Source organism: Adiantum capillus-veneris, chromosome 23 (genome assembly GCF_014529385.1).
Source record: "Adiantum capillus-veneris isolate H3 chromosome 23, ASM1452938v2, whole genome shotgun sequence".
Classification (NCBI taxonomy): Eukaryota; Viridiplantae; Streptophyta; class Polypodiopsida; order Polypodiales; family Pteridaceae; genus Adiantum; species Adiantum capillus-veneris.
The window spans coordinates 54,862,098-54,880,810 of NC_140953.1; the positions used below are offsets into that span (position 1 = coordinate 54,862,098).

General features: G+C 45.5%; 1 protein-coding gene across 1 annotated transcript in view; it reads right to left on the reverse strand.

The window, feature by feature from the left end:
* FIP37 (FKBP12 interacting protein 37) overlaps window positions 1–18,713 on the reverse strand; it is a 101,241-nt gene that overhangs the window by 27,025 nt on the left and 55,503 nt on the right. Inside the window, exons 8-10 of the mRNA XM_086497686.1 lie at window positions 5,710–5,787; window positions 4,964–5,011; window positions 320–373 (exon numbers count right to left, since the gene is read on the reverse strand). Coding sequence (XP_086353812.1) covers window positions 320–373; window positions 4,964–5,011; window positions 5,710–5,787 — 180 coding nt within the window. The remainder of the gene's footprint in view (window positions 1–319; window positions 374–4,963; window positions 5,012–5,709; window positions 5,788–18,713) is intronic.

Genomic DNA, 18,713 nt, shown 5'->3' on the forward strand with positions numbered 1-18,713 from the left:
ACTTTTCATTGTTTGAATATAGACAGGTATGTGCATATCCAGTAGCTTTGTTAACTTTTCTACTGCCATTAACAAATCATGCACAAAAAAAAACCCTATACTAATAAAGCTATGAATTTTAAACTGCCTACCAAAATAGACAAAATAATCAAAGCTAGCGACTTACATACTCCACATCTCATAAGTTGAAAAGATTACTACATGCAAATCAGCAAAACAAGACATTCGAACAAGGCACAACTTTAAAAGCAGTACGTTGAAAGTGAGACTTGACTACAAACAAGAAATACTTGACACTACAAAAATTAAACTGCAATACCTTCATCCGCGTAAACTCTGCATGTATAGCAGGATCAAGAAGTAGACGTCTAGCCTGATAGACATCCACCATTTGTGAGCAACAAACGTGAACAAGTTAGCCAAATTGAAAAGCGAAAATTTAGTCTTTTCGACAAAATAAATTTAAACAATTTTAGGCTCGTTTGTGATTCCAGATGTAGTTGTCCTTAATTCTGATAATTCTGAAAAACAGTTGTCCAGAGCATGATCTATATAAGTTGCGCTCACGGCTACTGTGTTCGCCTGCACTTCCCTCCCATGCCATCGCTATTGCTTCCCCCCCCCCCCCCTTATCCCTCTCATCCCATCCCTCCTGCTGCATCCTCTCCTCGGCGGGAGTCATCGTCGGCTCCTCGGATTCGTCGTCGAATTTCGCATTTGCAATAGCAGACACAGATGGAAGCTCGTGCTCGCTCAGAGGGACTCAAATGAAGTCCCCCTCGTCCGACCCCGCCGAGCCCACCATCCGATTTGCTGGCTCTATCGCCAACAGAGCAAGCGAGCCTTGCAACAGAGGTGGAGCCCCTACAGGCCACCTCTGTTATCTGCAAGATCATTGGCAGTCGACCTAGCAGAGGCGTGGCGCGTGACCTCCTACAAGCATGTCTCTTAGCAGAGGTGGGAAAGGTCATCGACATACAGCTTCTCGGGCGAGGGTACTACCGGATCGAGTTTGAGACTCCCAAGATAGCCGCCAAGGTCATTTCGATGAGCTTGCTGGCCATCTGAGCGGTCAGGGGCTCATTTCCGACAGTGGCGCCATGGTTTCGACCCAGCTTCAGCTGTTCTTGCCGAGGAAGCAGATCTGCCCTTTTGGTCTACTTCCTCAGCCTGAGGAGAGAGTACCTCCCGCTTCTTTCCAAGATTCGTTCCGAGATCGGGACAGTCTTGGAGACCCTGCGCACTACAAATTCAGATGCTGCCAAGGCTGCAGGTATTCCCACAATACGCGTTTTGGTTCGAGACACTCATACCCTCCCAAAGGTAGTCCTTCTACCTAGGGTGAGTGGTGGGTGGCTATGCCAGAGGGTGGAGTATTCGGGACTCCCAAACTAGTGCTTCATTTGCAGACACATGGGCCACTTAGCAAAGGCCTGTCCTCACAAGAGATCTCGACCCGCATCGCATGCTCAGCTCTCCAAGGCTGAACATGCATGGCAGACAGGTATCCAGGACACATGTTGGCACTTCGTCAGAGACCAACGACCAGCCAGCTAATGGCTGACAGCAAGTGCACGGTCGCTGTCGACAAGGTGGGGCTCACTACACCGCCCCCCCTAGTGGCCGACCTCCTGCAGCCCAGCAGCATTGGGTTCCGACAGGGAACCGTTTTGACCCTACAACAGGATTCCCCTGAGGAGCCTCCCTCCACCCCAGCTTCACCACCGCCAATCCCTCAGCCTACAGACTCCTTTGCCCCCCCGCCCCCCCAACTTCCCGCTTCCCCCTGCTCGGCCCTCAACTTCATTACCCCACACATCCCACATTCCTCCTTCGACACAGGGGATTGGACACTCATCTGCATCTTTTCCTCATGCAGAGCAATAATGTGTTGAGGGGAACTTCAACATGTGGGAGGACCCCTCACATAGGATTGGAGGCGGCCATGCTACTATGCACGGGGCTGAATTGGCATCTTGGGAGCGCTTATGTATGACCTTGAGGATTTCAGATGTTTGGCAGCATGCAGGCTTTGTGAGACCCCAGACAGCCTATCCTTCTCTCGATCTGAGGGTGTGAATCTATCTCGGATAGATTACTTCTACGCCAATGACCACAAGTGTGACATGGGAGGATCTCTATGCATTTTGGCAAGGACTACCTTTTCAGGTCATGTGCCATTGATTCTTATTGTGACAAACATACGGAGGAGTGCGAGTGCGATGATGCGCATCCTCGAGAGGATCTACTCGTTATAAAGCTCAGAGAGCGGGTGGTGGCGCTTTGGCCAGAGAGTTTGGGCACTCAAGGCACCCCTGCAAGTAGAGTGGCCATTGGACTTGCTGAGCTTAGTGGCTTCTTCCTCCAGGAGCCTGCAGCTCGCTTGGCTGCAGCCAAGGAGGAGGAGAAGCATCTCAGATAGGGCATTGCATCCTTACAGCAGATGCAGGAGCGCCACCTTGACAGTCCTTGGTTGGAGGAGCAGATGCAACAGGCTCGACAGAAGTTGATCACCATTGAGAAGCGGCGTCATGAGTTTGAAGGCATCTCAGTGGAACCAGGTGGGCGACAAAGTTACTCGTGAGTGTTTGTCAGTTGAGGAGACTTGATGGGTCGGTTGCTACAGAGCCTCAAGATATGCGTGCAATTGCTACTGACTTTTACCGTGAGTTGCTTTCAACTGAGCCACTATCAGAGCGCCAGGATGCATGCAGAGAGCAGGTTTGGGTACCTAGTTACTAAGGAGATGCGTTAGAGACTAGAGATGCCTCTCCAGCTGGACGAGCTCCACAAGGCCCTCAGGGCACTCCCCCGAGGTAGCTGCACAAGGAAGGATGTTTGACTCCCAGTTTTTTCTTCTAGTATTGGGAGCTCCTTGGTCCGGATCTTTGTATCGCTTACCAACATTTTGTACATTGGTGAGATGCCTGACAGCATGAGTGAGGGTCTGATATACCTTATCCCCAAGGAGGGAGGCTCCTTGGATGAGATTCGGCAGTGGCGGCCCATCACCATTCTCAACTTAGCCTACAAAATCTTAGCAAAGATTCTGAGTTTGAGTGAGTTTGCTACACGGGATTCGTGCCCGGGTCTCTCATACGGGCGACCCTTGGAGCCCGTCCATCAGGTGGATTTATACAGAGATGCGTGGAGTTGGCCTGAGCAAGAGTTGGGAGGACCGTTTTGCTGCGAGCCTGCTTAGGTCTTGGGAGCAGCTACAGAGTGGCCTAGAGCAGCACCAGCCCACATGCATGGAGGAGACGAGGCCACTTGGTTGGTAGCACGCCTCATGTTTTTTGGGTCCCATGGCACACGGTCCAGACCACATTCTTGGAGACTAGCTACAAATTTCACGCCTTCCCGAGGAGATTTAAAGTAGGCAAGGAGATTTACCATGTTTCTGTGGCTAGTTGTGCATAGAGCTACTGCAGTTGGGAGTTGGTTGGTACACAGTGATTTCTCGGTAGCATGTGCAGCCTGTGGCCACCCTTTATAAAGTCAACGTCACTGTCTGTGGGAGTGTCCCACGGAACAACAAGTTTGGCTTCGTATTCTTCGGCTGATGCCAGCACTTTCCATAGCCCGACAGTACACTTGGGGTGCTGCAGCCTAGTCCACACTCACTGGCCTTGCGCTCCGTTTTGAGATGGCTCCCACCAGCAGGATAATAGTTATTTAGGGGGGTCGACCTACACTTCAGCTTGCGACAGAGCCCATCCCCCAGGAGTGGTGTAGTGATAGAGAGTGGTGTTGGGAGCTCATCTGCGTCCTGACACTCTGGTTCATTTGGCGGGCCTGCTGCTTTCGCATCTTCGAGGCTCACCCTATCCCACCGGCAGAGACTGTTCGTGACATTTGGCTGGAGCTGATCCATACGCTCAGGGGTCAGTTTGAGAGACTTCAGGGCAGCTCTGACTACATGCGGGAGGGCCGCGAGGCTTTCTTGCGACTTTGGCGCCCAGGGCCTTTCTTCACCATGGTTCATGGTGTGCCTAGATGGCACTACCGGCCACCAGTGTGGTTGTTTCCTCCTCCCATCTCATGATTTAGCCCTCATTGTACATACTTTGTCTTCTCACTGGGAGAGTCTCCCCATGTTTCTGATGTAGCCCTCTCTTGCAGAGGTTGGTTGTAGCCCTTTGGGTAGTTTTATTAACTGATGGAAGGATCTTTTTCTTGTCAATTTTTTTTTCTCAAAAACAGTTTAAATTATGTAATTGCCTTCAGTGTAGTTTCATGTAAATAGAAGTGCACTTCATTTACTATTACAGGAGCTATCATAGGAGTATGAGCAAAAACCACTTCTCTTTCTTATGTTTGGAATACACACACTTGCTATGGATTGCTATCTATTTTCTTTCGCAGTTGCTCATTACTTTGTAAGGCTTAGGAGCTTCCTATATACAAATATGGATGGATAGCTCTCGAGTCATCTAGATGTCTAGCCAATGAGGGAGATATCTTGGATAGATTGCCCCCATTTGAGTACTCACCGTAGCTTCTTTTGAGTCGTACACAGATCAGCCATATTATCACACAGGACATGTATGGAGACACATTTGCTGTATGAGATAAGATGTACTAGTCGTTAGATACATGCCTCCTCATATCAGTGGGAGATAGAGACTGGCAGATACAGTGGGGTGCCACTGGAGAAGCATACATGCTGAGCATGTCAGTTAGCACCAGAGACTAAGGAGCATTATACAGTAAATGCGCTGCTTACGATGAGATCATTTTATCATACACCCCTTCCCTCGTGTGAAAAAAATTCTCCTGCTTGCACGTAACAAAAAAGTAAAGAATGCCCATGTCCAGATGAATTATATCACGTATCCCTCTACTTGAGGACCCAAAGGGACTTCTCAAAAGATTGTAATTTTCATGTGGGTATTTGGATACAAAGTAACTTTATCTTGCAATTGATATGGACTCATTGACTGCGTTCCAAAACCAGACAAACCTGAACTGCTGGTGGCTTCATCATTAGCTTCAAGTCATGCACCATTGTCTGTGAAATTGAAGCATCAACAAGTGTATAAATACTCTATTAGGCAAGACATAGGTTGAGGAGTAAATAATTTAAATTAAGCAAAAAATAATACACGCGTGGAATGGAAACATCGGCTATTTAAAATGGTCATCCCCTGTCACAATATACTCAATTTACCTCTACAATTTCCGCATTAGAATTTTCCAGGTTTTACAAATGACATTTTTCACAAGCATTCGATAATCAAAATCAATGGGTGCACTACATGAGGCTCCATACCAACCTAAAAATAAGTTGTTAAGTCTCATTCTTTGTTCAGGTTTGGTGAAAGGACATGACAGAGTCATCAAACTATTTTATGTCATACTTTACTAACCTTCTTTATGGACTTAGAATGAAATATGGAATATATTATGAACTTTTGACAGCTTGAGTAGTTATTAGCCACAGACTTTTGTTATACAAGAGTTTCCAAAGGTTTCCAAATGCCAACAATTCAAGTTTATTTTTTGTGATTCTTACCAAAATCAGGCAATCATGTATCAATGGAATGCAATCTGCGACACTGAAAAAGATTTGTCCAACAACAACATATGCTTCCATATCCGCTTAAGCTATTACAATAATGTAAAGAATCCAAGCTTGGATACTTGATGTGAATTATGCACCTTTCATGGACATGAGCTTCAATGAATCCAAAGGGTATACAACAATACCTTTAATTGTACAATTTGTTGCTCTTTATTTGAAAGTTTGACAAGCATAGCACCTTCCCTCCTTTTCGCATTGAAAATCTACATCAACTTAAATGAACAAACAACATAAGCGACCAATCACTCTCCATGTCATTGGTCTACAAGTTATAATAAAGCAATGCTCACGTACATGCCCTGGGCTAATAGGAGGCTTAAAACATATTTAAGGCATTACTCACACACAAAATTCGTGATTCAGGACTTTGTGTGACATTGTTCTACAAGTTTAATATAGCATTACTCCACACGAGTGGCGTGAGGTTGCAACGTATTTCTCCATGGCTTGAAAAATATCAAAACCAATCACTGATTTTTGTTTAAGCTTTACATCAAAGAGAGAAATTTTACAACCAAGATCATTTGTCAAATATCTAAAATAGCCTTAGTCTTATAGCATCTGGAAGTTCCAAACCAAACGTCACATCTAGATAAATGTGCTCACTGAGTTCCCTTCATTCGTGTCCTCATGCATGAAGATAACTCTTACGACTTGTTTGAGTATTACAAGTCATGCCCTAATTTTGCAAAAGAAGACTTTCATACACAACTTTCAGAAAAAGGAAAGTGCAAACTTTTGAAAGGTTGGCAATGTCTCAACTATCAAAGAGTTCTTATCTTATATGATCCCAATTTCACCAACAATTTCATCTCCCTCCACAACGCTCAACGGCAAGGCACAAGAATCAGGACGACTGACAGATTGAAAGGACAGTAGGACGAGGCGATACTCGTTCCAAAACAGAGTTTAGATAGAAAATTATGGATAAATTAGCATTATTTTTCTTTATGAATTTATGAAATAAGACTTTTGGAAGATGATTTTGAATGAAACTAACGTTTTATGAAAGAACCTGCTATTTGTGAGCAGATAACAGGATTAAGAATGAGATGATGATGATTTTGAAGCAGTGACAACTCCCAACGAATCATGAAAATTGAATCACGACTGATTCAATGGAACTGTCATGAGCGTATCAAGAGTTCTTGCAAGATGAGATGGCCACACAGCTAGAACTGAATGATTGGACCATTCTGTTTAGTATGAACTTAGTGATGGATTGGGATCCCTGGAAATGATTACTCGCAAACAATAGTGCTTGAGACGAATGATTACTCGTATACGACAGTGCCTGAGTGCAAAATCTCATAAACATGATCGCAGTAAGGATTAGTTAATTCGACATCAGTGAGGTCCAGGATGGTTCTAGATGCGATTACTAAATACATTGCTGGCAGTCATGGTCTGAGATTTTGAATGAATTTTTCTATGATTGATTTGCTCTGTCATGTGATGTCATGTGACGTGACTGTCGTCTTTGTACAAGTGTTGGATTTGTGTCGTCTAGTGCGTCAATACTTGGTGTATGGCCTTTGTCTGTTTTGTAGGTGTAATCGAGGGCGATTACAATTCTTTCAAGAGGGGGGTATGTCACAAACTGATGACGTGGCAACACAGTCCGGACACAGACAAGCTGACGTAGCAGTACGACAACATTGCTGACGTGGTAGGACAGTATGGACGTCCATAAAATGAGTTGGCAGGCCGATGATGTGGCAATTCCGCGAATTGTGCTGACAGCATGCTAATATGGCAGAGCTGTACCGCATTTTCCGCTAGTGCTTTCTGGTAGTTTTTGGAGCCAATTGCTTTTGAAAATAAGATGCTTTTGGGATCAGTTGCTTTTGGAACTCTTTGCTTTTTGAGTTTAACTGCTTTTGGGGCTCTCCTTTTGGCATCCCTTGTAAGAATAAAAAGGGCCCAAGGGCCTCACTCTTCAAAGCATCTGGACGCAAAGTCTGAGAGCCGAGGACCCATGGGAGTTGTACTTTGATCAAGCATTAATATAAATGCACCGAAAGGGGCGCCAGTGTTTGGGGCTAATCTCTCTGGGCACGGAACTACGTTGGGCCGTGTCGACCAAATTGCATGTGATTTTAAAGGTGTGAAGTATTTGATTCTCTCGTGTGTCGGGCTAGATTCCCGTCTTATTGGTGCCCAAGCCTGTGACAAGTCTTGTACCACCTGGATCTTTGTTGGATCCATACTCACTTGGTAAGTTGGTTATGAGAGACTATATGACCGAGATAGTGTATCTCTGTCACAAATTGCTCACGTGTCAAGCCACTGAAGAACAGAGCCAACCTACACATCCCAGCCGAGGCCCTAAAGAAGCAGTAGCAGCAGAAGAAGAAGAAGCATAAGAAGTTTCCACCAACTTATGAGACCCCATCCGATGGGACCCAAGTGACCTAAAGATGAAGCAAGATCCACTCACACACACAGAAGAATCGCGTGGACCATAATGACATGCCAGCTGTAGGAATAGCCTGCAAAATGCGTTGACTTGCTGACGTGGCACATGTACGGATTTCCCCCGTTTTACGCTGATGATGTGTCAGTTGTGAGGATTTCCGTGACTTGCACTAATAACATGGCAAGTTGTACGGATTTTTCGCAAAACGCGCTGGCAGCTTTTGGACCACTTGCTTTTGAGTTTGAAGCTTTTCATGTAACTGATTTTCATAGGCCAAGGGCATTTAAATTTGTGCCATGGGCTCATTCTTTGGTGCACTTCCGAGTAAAGGTGCAAAGCGTGGAGTACCGGTTTGTATTGAGTTGAAGCGATATAAAGAAATATCGAAACGGGCGCCAAGGTTTGGGGCCAATTCTCTCTTGGGGTGGAACTCCACCGCTCCTCGTCTCGTGTGTCGTGCATCTCTTTCAGTTCAGTTGTTATTTGAAGTGCTTAAAGTTGTTCAATATGTTCTTTATCGTTGGTGTCCGTCCCCGTGACAATCTCCATGAGAAAGAACTCACTTTTCTTTGCATTAAAATGCAACTCATGCTTTCCCAATTCCTGAAACAATATGTCCAGACTCCAAGTGTTTCCGATGTTCCTCCTCTGTCTTCGAAGAAACGAATATGTCATCAAAGAATACCCCTGTAAAATTTAGGTGTGGACTAAAGATCCAATCCGTCATTCGATTGAATATGGCAAGAGCATTGGTCAAGCCGAAAGGCATCCATAGAGTCCATACGTAGTGCAGAAAACAGTCTTATGGACATCCTCAAGGGCGATTCGTATCTGATGATTCCCGTCCGCTCTTTAAGTCTATGTGACTAAAGATGCTTGCACTCTACAACTTATTGAGAATATCATCAATCCGAGGGATCGGAAAGCGATTCTTGATGGTGATCTTGGTGAGAGATCAGTAGTCTATGCACATTTAAAATGTGCCATCTTTCTTTTGCACGAATAGAACTAGAGAGCACTAGGGTGAAGTACCTGTTGTACTAGACCTATTTCTAGAAGCACATTGACTTGCTTCAAAATTTCCTCTTGCTCAACAAGACCTACCCTGTAAGGAGGTTGGTTAGGAGGAGAGCTACCCGGTATGAGATCAATGCGACGATCTTTCAGACGTTTATCCTTTTCCCGTGCGAAACTCAAGTCTTCATTTCCTTTTTGATGGAGATATGGCTTACAATAAGGAATAGCCAATTAGAAAAAAAAAAATATTACTCTTGCCCTCATGCTCAAAAGTAAGGGACTTTTCCACAGTCTGGGACCGGTTGGATGTGGAAGTGCCACGGCATACCCAAGATGGCATCACATCCCTTGATGGGTGCCATCAAAAATGATTTACGGTCCTTATACTCGCCAGTCCAAAGATTGAGTTGTCCTTGCACGGGAGTTGCATTGGTGGTCAACCCCTCGAATGCCAATCTGAATGTGACTAGAGTGCCTACCTGAGCCGCTATGAGGCCCAAGTGTTCTACAATATAAAGTGAGATAAAAACCTAGGATCATAAGAGGATCAATACCCGCTCTTCATTTAGAGATTCCCAGCCCTTTAGAAGCTAATGCTTCCCTTTTTCCGTTTCCATATTCACTTGTACATCCGGAATGGAATTCGAGCTTTTCTTCTTCGTTTGTTCTTTCTTCGAAGATGCTTGTTCCTACCATTGTTGCCAAACACGGCGGTCGGGCTTCATGTGTCCTTTCTCTCCAAAGTAGAAACGTCTCCTTCTTCTCTGAAGGTTTGTACTTGGACTGGGGAGAGATATTTAAGTTGCCTTCTGGTGCCCTCTGGTTCCTAAGGCTGATCAGAGTCCTCAGAGGGATGCTTTTTGACTTGGTTGTGTCGAAGGAGGCAACGGTAGATGCAATGAAGACAAGCACTGGCTCGTGATCCGGTGGACACCTCAACTGCGATCTAGAACACCTGCAATGCCACACACATGACAAGGCACTTGTGGAGAAGAGAGATCACTGAGGTACAAAGAGACGTAAACTGAGAATGAAAGAGAGAAAGAAAAGAAGAAAGAAGAAAGAAAGCTTTATTAACGTCTTCGAAAGGCCGAACTCGACCTATGAGACAATATCATATACATGTGTTGATGCTCTAGGCATCGGAAAATAAAAAAAGGGTACAAACTGAAATGAGCCTATACTATGCAAAAGGGTGTGGTAGGGTGGTGCATGTGGTGTACAATGTATAGAGAGAGAGAGAGAGAGAGAGAGAGAGAGAGAGAGAGAGAGAGAGAGAGAGAGAGAGAGAGAAGCTATCCATGCATAGAATTGTCCGGCATAGAATTGTCATGCCCAATGGATAGACCCGAGATACACACAACTACGACCGCTACTAACATTGCCAAATGCTCCTGCACATGAGACGACTAACATGGTCTCCACATGGGCTGCCCTAGCCTCCTGAGAAAGCGAAGCTCAGGCAGGATCTCCACCTAGCAAGAGAACTGATATGGAGGGAGATGGGCATACCTCATGGCAAGGGTGCCATCTAGAGAGCATAGAGGTGGTCATCTGCATCATGATGATCGTCGGCTCCATCTGGGTGCTCTGAGAAGAAAAACGCAAGGAGAGCTGCCCATCATCTGTTTGGCGGTGCTGCCCTATTGCTGGGGATGGAAAACGCTAGGGCCGAATAGGAAAATGTTGGGGCTGATCTGTAGCAAAACGCTAGGCTGATTTGCACCCTCTACCCACCGCCCCTCCTAGGGTTGCCAAGGCTTTCCAATCAACGAGCAAAAAAAACCGAGCAAATATGAGAGACAACCTTGACAAATTGGCTAGAGCGCAAGGTATATTGAAGAAATACTCATAAAAGAGTTAAAACTAGGCTACACATGGCTCTAGATAAAGTATTACAAAAGCACAATTAGTTGAAAGGCCAAAAGTAACAAGATAAGACATTGATAATGCGACTCCAAATCAACACTGATCATCCACATTGAATCGAAGCGACTATAATACCACTTGGGGTTGTAATCAATAGCAGCAGCCCAGAATGGAGCAATGGCCTTTGCAACCCTTTGAAATAGCACTCATCATCTGCGTCGGTTAAAAATACACTGAACTTTGATTTTCTACGAACACTATGCAAGAGAACAATAGCTTTGTGGCTTGTTATATATGAGCAACATATTGAAAAGTAGGTTATAATGTTGAACAACAAAGATGAAATATAGGGGTGCTTAGGCTTAGTTTAGATGAAGGCATCAGGTTCACAAAGGGTGGACACACGTGCATAGAAAGGTTTGCTTGAAGCTCTTCCTGCACAAATGCAGGATGGAAAACCATGGTTTCTGAGGGAACCTAACCACCGGTAGGCCTGACAACCAGCACACAGTTGCTTTGCCAATCAAAGCAAGCGACATAGAGGAAACACCCTTGAACATAGCCTTATGATGTGTCCATCGCATAGTAAAGAAATAATCCTTCTCTCTCATTGGCTATAGTTGTCCTACCAACACCCCAGGCTCTTTTGGTCTGTAAATGTGGTTTGAAATGTCTCTTTAATTATGTCTTTCTTATACTATATGAAAGTCTCTCTAATTCACAAAATACTTTATTGAGGGACTCGCTCATTTTTTTTGTCGCTCAACTAGACAAATCTAGGGAGATGCCTGAACTCCCTCTCAGCTTCTGGAAAGGAAGACGGACCAAGAAGCTAAAGTGAGCAATCTACAACTGTAAAGAGGGGACCGACTCGACGAATCTAGAGAGATGCTTGAACTCCCTCTCAGCTCCTGGAAAGGAAGACAGACCAAGAAGCTAAAGTGAGCAATCTACAACTGTAAAGAGAGGGTTTGGTGGATGAGGATATATGCAACAAACTGTGCATTAGAAAAGTATCTTGCAATAAATATGATCCAACTGCTACCCCCCAAAGACGTCCGGGAAGTAAAATATTATCTGCTTCAAATAAATCCAACTCTAACAAGAGTCTCCTCAACTCAACCAACTCATAAGTTGCACAACTAGCATTTGCAAAAGAAATTGTTGCTAACCGCTCCAAGAAAATGCATTAAAACTCTAGGTAAAGGCATAACTACTGGTATCCACATCATTTTCCAACTCTAAAGTGCTCCACCCTTGAGGAGAGAGTCGGAAACTTGCACCTCCGGTCATAACCACGTGCCAAAATCTCCAAGCTACTACGGAACGTCCAAAGAATAAGACAACCAAAGCTACTGAGAAATCAATTGTTCGATGGCGAAGAACCAAAGAATTGCACCAACCACCATATACAATGATGAACTACAAAATGTATCTAAAGGAACTTTATCAGAACAGAGAGTGAAAATTGCTATTGATCTTCATATGTCTAAAACACATCCCGAGTGGATATCATGCCACTCTCACAGTGAATCGGGAACAAACATCCACCGAAAAGGGACACACAGCAATACTGAGACTGCAGCTAATACGATAAGATCGAGAGACCTTGCACCCAAGCTCTACAAGAGAAGAACAAGGTGCTATAGAAAGCCACCAAATAGACTGTCAATCTTGTCCACTACACATGGAACCACTAAAATTGTACGGTAGTCTTGGAAACTAACATCCCCCTCTCAAGGGACAACACCCAAACCATGGATATCTGTGATAACTCTCCAACAATCTCCACTTGTGTAACTGGATGACCCAACGCAGGTGAATCCGAAAGAAAATGTACATGTGGAAACTCGAACCAAATCTGGGAGAATCGAGAAGACCGTCTCCCCACTATGAAGAATGCTCGAGCTAGCTATAACTGGTTCCTAGTCCAAGAAGGACCACTATCCACTTGTATGAAACAACATGTCAATCTAAGGATAAGGAAAGTAGGTGTGTCTTGGATGGTACAGTTTCAAGGGATCAATCTGGAAGAGAAGGCGTAGGAAGTACTCCTTGGATGCACTAGGAAGAGCAACCGTCACACCACAAATCCGAAAGACGAAGCAACCACCAAAGTATACCTAGATGAATCCAGGATAAGCCCAGATTCACCCTTGAAGGAAAGTGCAAGGTATAGACCCATGGTAGTCACCCACAAGACAATATAACCATCAGCTCCATCATGCATAGTATTGACTACATACCACGACATCTCCAATAACGTCGTCAGTGCCCAATAGACGAAGCAACCACCATAGTGGCCGAAGAAAACATCTGCCAAGATACTAACTGCACTATGAGCTAATTCACACCATCCAAAGCCGCAAGAAATGGACAAGGAAACCAAGGACTAGAAGACATCGTGCATGGTACTCCATTGAATGGAGCACCGGTAGTCGACCGAAGATAATAACCTGGAAGCCCCCTCTCAACAAGAAGCATCCTCAAAAAATACGCTCTGAGGTAGCAACTGACTCAACCCCACGTCGGAATATAGAGGAAACATTGTCATTAAAAACTCTAGAGCTGAAGTCGAGAACTCCCCTCAAGATAGGAAGCCCCCTTTCCCACTCAATCCTAAGAAAAGAGAATAAGTACAACCAAGGATAAATCTGAGACAACCTGGAGTAAAACTGCTTCCTCTATAACTAAATAGCAAAAACCTCAATCTCAAGGAACTCGAAACTCAGAGAATCACACCATCGGTAAACTCGTACTGCTAAGAATAGGAAGACCTAAAAGGTCGTCACCTGAGGATCATGTTTGCCAAAGAAGTCGTCGGGGTCCAATACAACCTAGCTATCGAAGCAAACTCCCTGAGATCAAACCAAATGTCCGCCACTCCTCTGCATCTACCAAGATCAAACCTGTAGGTACAATGCTTACAACATGTCAAACCGGATGCACTAGAACAATCCCCCTTTGCCTATCAAATCCAACTCCAACACATGCAATGGAACATGCATCTGACCTACTGCATACCGGATGAACAAGAGTCAACTGAAGACGGAACTGGAACTTCCATCCTTAGATGGACAAGCAAAATCAAAGGACATCCTCTGCTTCTAGAAGGAAAGTGATCCCCCTTTGTCATCCATGATCTACAATCTCGTACAAAAGTGCAATTGAATCATCAACCTGCTACCCGAGCCTTGAAAACCTGCTCCAGAAGTGATGAAGAAGATCCCAGTGCTGTCCAAAAGCTTCTCTCTGAAGAAGCTGGAAATGAATAGCTCCCCCTTTGGATCCAACAACCGCATGCTTGCACCCCTTGCGGGAAGGTGCGTCAACATGACTCCATCTGGGAAGACCAAAGCAACCCAGCACTGCTTTACATCTTGCAACCTCCATCAGGTTCCCCTCGGTGAAGAGAGGTCGGGGTAAACAAGGGTAAAAGGACGAGGAAGACGTAGACCACGCTCCAAGCCTCCACGTACCCGAATCAGCCCCAAACTCGAGAAAAACCAGAAAAAAACAGCAAGCTTTTTCTCTCTCAATCAAGTCCAAGACAGCACCAGATCAGCCAAATCCAAGCATCCAAGGTGGTCGTGTCACCGACGAGGGCTCTGATACTACCATGTCAAAGGAGGCAGCGGCAGATGCAATGAAGACAAGAACTGGCTCGTGATCTGCTGGGCACCTCAACTTCGATCTAGAGCACCTGCAATGCTACACACATGAAGAAGAGAGATCATTGAGGTATTAAGAGACACGTAATCTGTGAGAGAGAGAGAGAGAGAGAGAGAGAGAGAGAGAGAGAGAGAGAGAGATCTGGGAAAGGCTCTCCATGTTGATAACAAGCTGCTTATACAAGTGACCAAGGGTGGTCTAACATTGAACTATCATGCCCAATGGATAGACCCGAGGTACACACAATTGCAACTGCTACTGACACTGCCAACTACTCCTACACATGAGACCACTGACATGGTCTCCACATGGGCTTCCCTAGCCTTCTCCGAAAGCGAGGCTCTGGCAGGATCTCCTCCTAGCAAGAGAATTAATCTGGAGGGAGATGGACATGCCTCATGGCAAGGGAGCCATCTAGAGAGCATAGGACATCTTCATTCCACAACCTGCATCCCAGATGTGGTGCTCTGCATCATGATGATCGTCGTCTCCATTTGGGTGCTTTGAGAAGAAAATCGCAAGGAGAAATCCCCCTGCTGCCCGTCATCTGCCTGGTGGTGCTACCCTACTACTGGGGATGGAAAACGCTAGGTCTGAATGGGAAAACATTAGGGCTGAATGGGAAAACGCTAGGGCTGAATGGTAGTAAAACGCTGAGGTGATCTGCACCCTCTACCCCCTAGGAGCACCTTGCACCCAAGGGCTCTGTGCACACATTGTCTCCCTCTAGTTCCCCTGCCTTGCCTATATACCTCCATAAGCCTAGGTTGGCCAGCTGTCCACCAGCCCCACAACCTCTAAAATAGGAGAAGAATAGAAAGCACTAGCGTTGGATGCCCAAAGGGGTTCTGAGAAAAAACAGACAAGGTTAAGAAAAATACTCCCAGCCTACAGGAGCCTAATGGCCACGGAACCAAGCCAAAACCCAAGGCTAAACATGGCTAGACATATCCCGACATGAGAAAACAGCCTCACACTGGCCGAGCACAACCACAAAACAACCCTCATTCCCTAACACCTATCCTTGGAAGAAACTGGGTTGGTTCGATTGGACGAATCCAGAGAGATGCATGAACTCTAACAGCTTGCCATGATCATCATAGACCGCTCTGTCTTACACAGTACGTGCTTTGTTCCATCCGTCTGGGGGTACCACTAGAGCGTAGATCCTCCACAATGATTGCGAACTCCATCATCCGTGAAGGGTATTATGGGGATACACCTTCATACTCTTTCAAAGCTGTGGTTAAAGGCCTGCTACGAACCTCCGCATCTTTCCTCGTCGGAAATCTTCATGAACCAACCAATACTTGTCAACATAGGCCGTGACTTTCAAAAGAACCAACCAATACTTGTCAACATAGGCCGTGACTTTCTCATGTTCCTTCTAGGCGAGCCAGACCCATTCCTTCCGAATGCCCTTCTCGAAGTCGGGCGGAAGGAATTATTCGTAAAATTCAGCTTTGAACTGAGTCCCCGTTCTGGCTTGAGTACCTTCCAGAATTTTGACCAACCATCAGCAACTTCAAAATGTTTGATAAAAGGCAGTGCCTTGAAGATATTTTTTCATCCTCTGTAATTGTCAAACTTAACATCCTTGTCACCTGATTTGAAAACTTGCATCTTGTGGTGACGCTTGCAGTTGTCCTTCTTGAACTTGGGCTTCTCCTTAGTGTTATGTAAAGAAGTAGTAGGCGTTCACTTGTAAGAAGAAGGTTTAGATACAATATGAGAAGTAGAGGTAGTATAATCAAGAGAGAGTGACGGGGAAGAGATAAGAGACACCTTTGCTTTCATTCAGCAGAGAGAATTATTTTTCCTAGCCCTTGCTCGATGTAGGCCTTTGTTCCGATCCGAAGATCCCTTGTGTGCTACAGCGCCTTTTTTCGTGTTTTCCTCATGCAAGTTATCGCCACCAGTAGTGTTTTCTTGACGCCTATCGACGTTTGTTCCTCACAGCTTCTTGAGTCCGTCCAAAACCTCCTGGACAGCCAGCAACGTGAGAAGCTGCTGCAATTCCGCGAGTTGAACTCGTACTTGCTGGAGTTCTTCTTCAATGGTTCTCCCATGACTCGTCATGATTCTTCCCGTTCCTTCTTAGAATCGTCCTCCTTTGCGGAAAAAGAGAGGCGACCGAGCTCTGATACCATTGTCACAAACGGGAGCGAACACAAGTAATCAATAAGCTGAAATAAATAGAATATTGACCAAAAGAGATGAGGGAGAAGATCAACACAGTATTGGGGAAGATGGCCCGTCCCCCTCCCCCCCCTTGAGAGAATCTTTATTCAGGGACAATCTTTTTACAAACACAAGAATTGGAGTAACCCCTCCATTCTAGTTCTTAGACTCGATGGTCGTTTCCTTCCCGTTAGGGAAAACCCGAGAGACTAGCTCTCAATTCCGTTTTCCTTCCGTTCACTCTCAAAGCGTCAAAACAGATTGACGACCCAACTAACCCGGGAAGTCAATCCCTTTCTTCTGCTTTTTCTCGTGCTTTTTGGATTTTTTGTTTGCGTCCAAAAGCTGACTAATCTGTGTCTGAACCACCTCTTGTAATTCTTGCTCATTAAACATCCTCGTAGAAGGACGTTTCTTGATTGCCGTTTTGATGGGTGGTTCTGTGGCCTTCTCCCACTGGTCTGCGAGGGATTGGCAAATTTTGGATCCTTCGCAATTTTAATCATCTGCTTTGTTGCCTCGACAACCAATTGTCGACGTTCCATCTCTTCAATCTTGAACTGAGTAGGCCAAGGTGGGCCATACTCTTCCTCTGTTTGCTCATGAGAATCTTCTTCGTGATCTCCTCCCGCATTCGCAGATGCAAAAGAAGTCGACTGATTTTTGTTGGAATCCATAAGTGCCGAGAGAAAAGGATCGGATTTCCCAGTAGAAGAGAAATCGGCCGCGCTCTGATAACACTATAACAAACTTGGACACCCAAGTCAAGATTCTACCGCGACACAACATAGATTCACTTCAAAACAATTCACAAAACTGACACGGCTCGGTGTAGTTCCGTGCCCAGAGGTATTGACCCCAAAGACTGGCGCCCCTTTCGGTATTTTTTTTTGTATTAATCTGTGTTCAAAGTACAAGGGAGCAGGTAAGTGCTCACTCTCAGACTCTGCGTCCAGATGCTCTGAGAAGTGAGGCCCTGCCCACTTATTTAAAGGTACAAGGGATGCCTAAAAGCAAAGCCCCAAAAGCGCTTAAGCTCAAAAGCTTTTAATCTTAAAAGCAATTGTCCCAAAAGCTATCCTAAAAACCAACCAGCGTTATTCACACTAATCCGTACAGCTACCACATCAACCATGTCAGCGCAATTTGCGTAAAACTATCACGTCAACAATCTGCGCGTTTTGCCAACGTGTCGGCGCGTTTTACAGAATCTGCTGCCACGTCAGCATTGTGCGTGTCCGGGGGCCTACTGCCACATCACTAGTTTGTGACAGGTGAGATCCTCTCTTGGCACTAGGGGATGGCTCGTCAGCTGCCGAGAGGTGTGTTCATTGGGAAGGGAAGAGTTGGACCTGCTGGAAGATTGAGGGCGAGGGCTGCCCTAAGTGCCCAAGTGAGGACACCAGTCGGCTCCTCTTCCAACTGCAACTTGTATTGAGGGGCAACCACAAGGGCAGAAGGTGGCAGCCGAGGGATCGTGCTAATTGCTATGAGATTGATCTTGGGAAAGGTGAATTCCGATTGGCTTTGACTTGGACTCAAGATGTGGATACGCGTTGTTTTGGACAATCCTTACTGTAGTGATCCTGAGCCTCAAGGCAATACAAAATGGGCCAAATGGATGGGCGAGTCGGGGGATGAGGCGGTCTTTGCTCTTGCTGCGTGGAGGTGGATGCTGAGGTGTAGAAGCTCTGAAAGGCTGAGGGAGCATTAGCATGATAAAAGCTCTGAGATGGAAAAGTGTTTTGACCTTCCATAGGAGGTGTAGTCAGCAAAGGTGGTATGTAGTTTGGATGGCCACAAGGGAAAACCATGTTGGAGAGTAGGAGCCAGGCTCTATTGTAGTTTCCGTAATCCCTTTAGGTAGTAGCAATCCTTGTGTTTATGTCCAAACTTTTCACAGAGGTGGCAATATGCCCGAAGGGGGCATTTATCTGGAGGATGCCTTGGAGAGCGACATGAGCTACACCA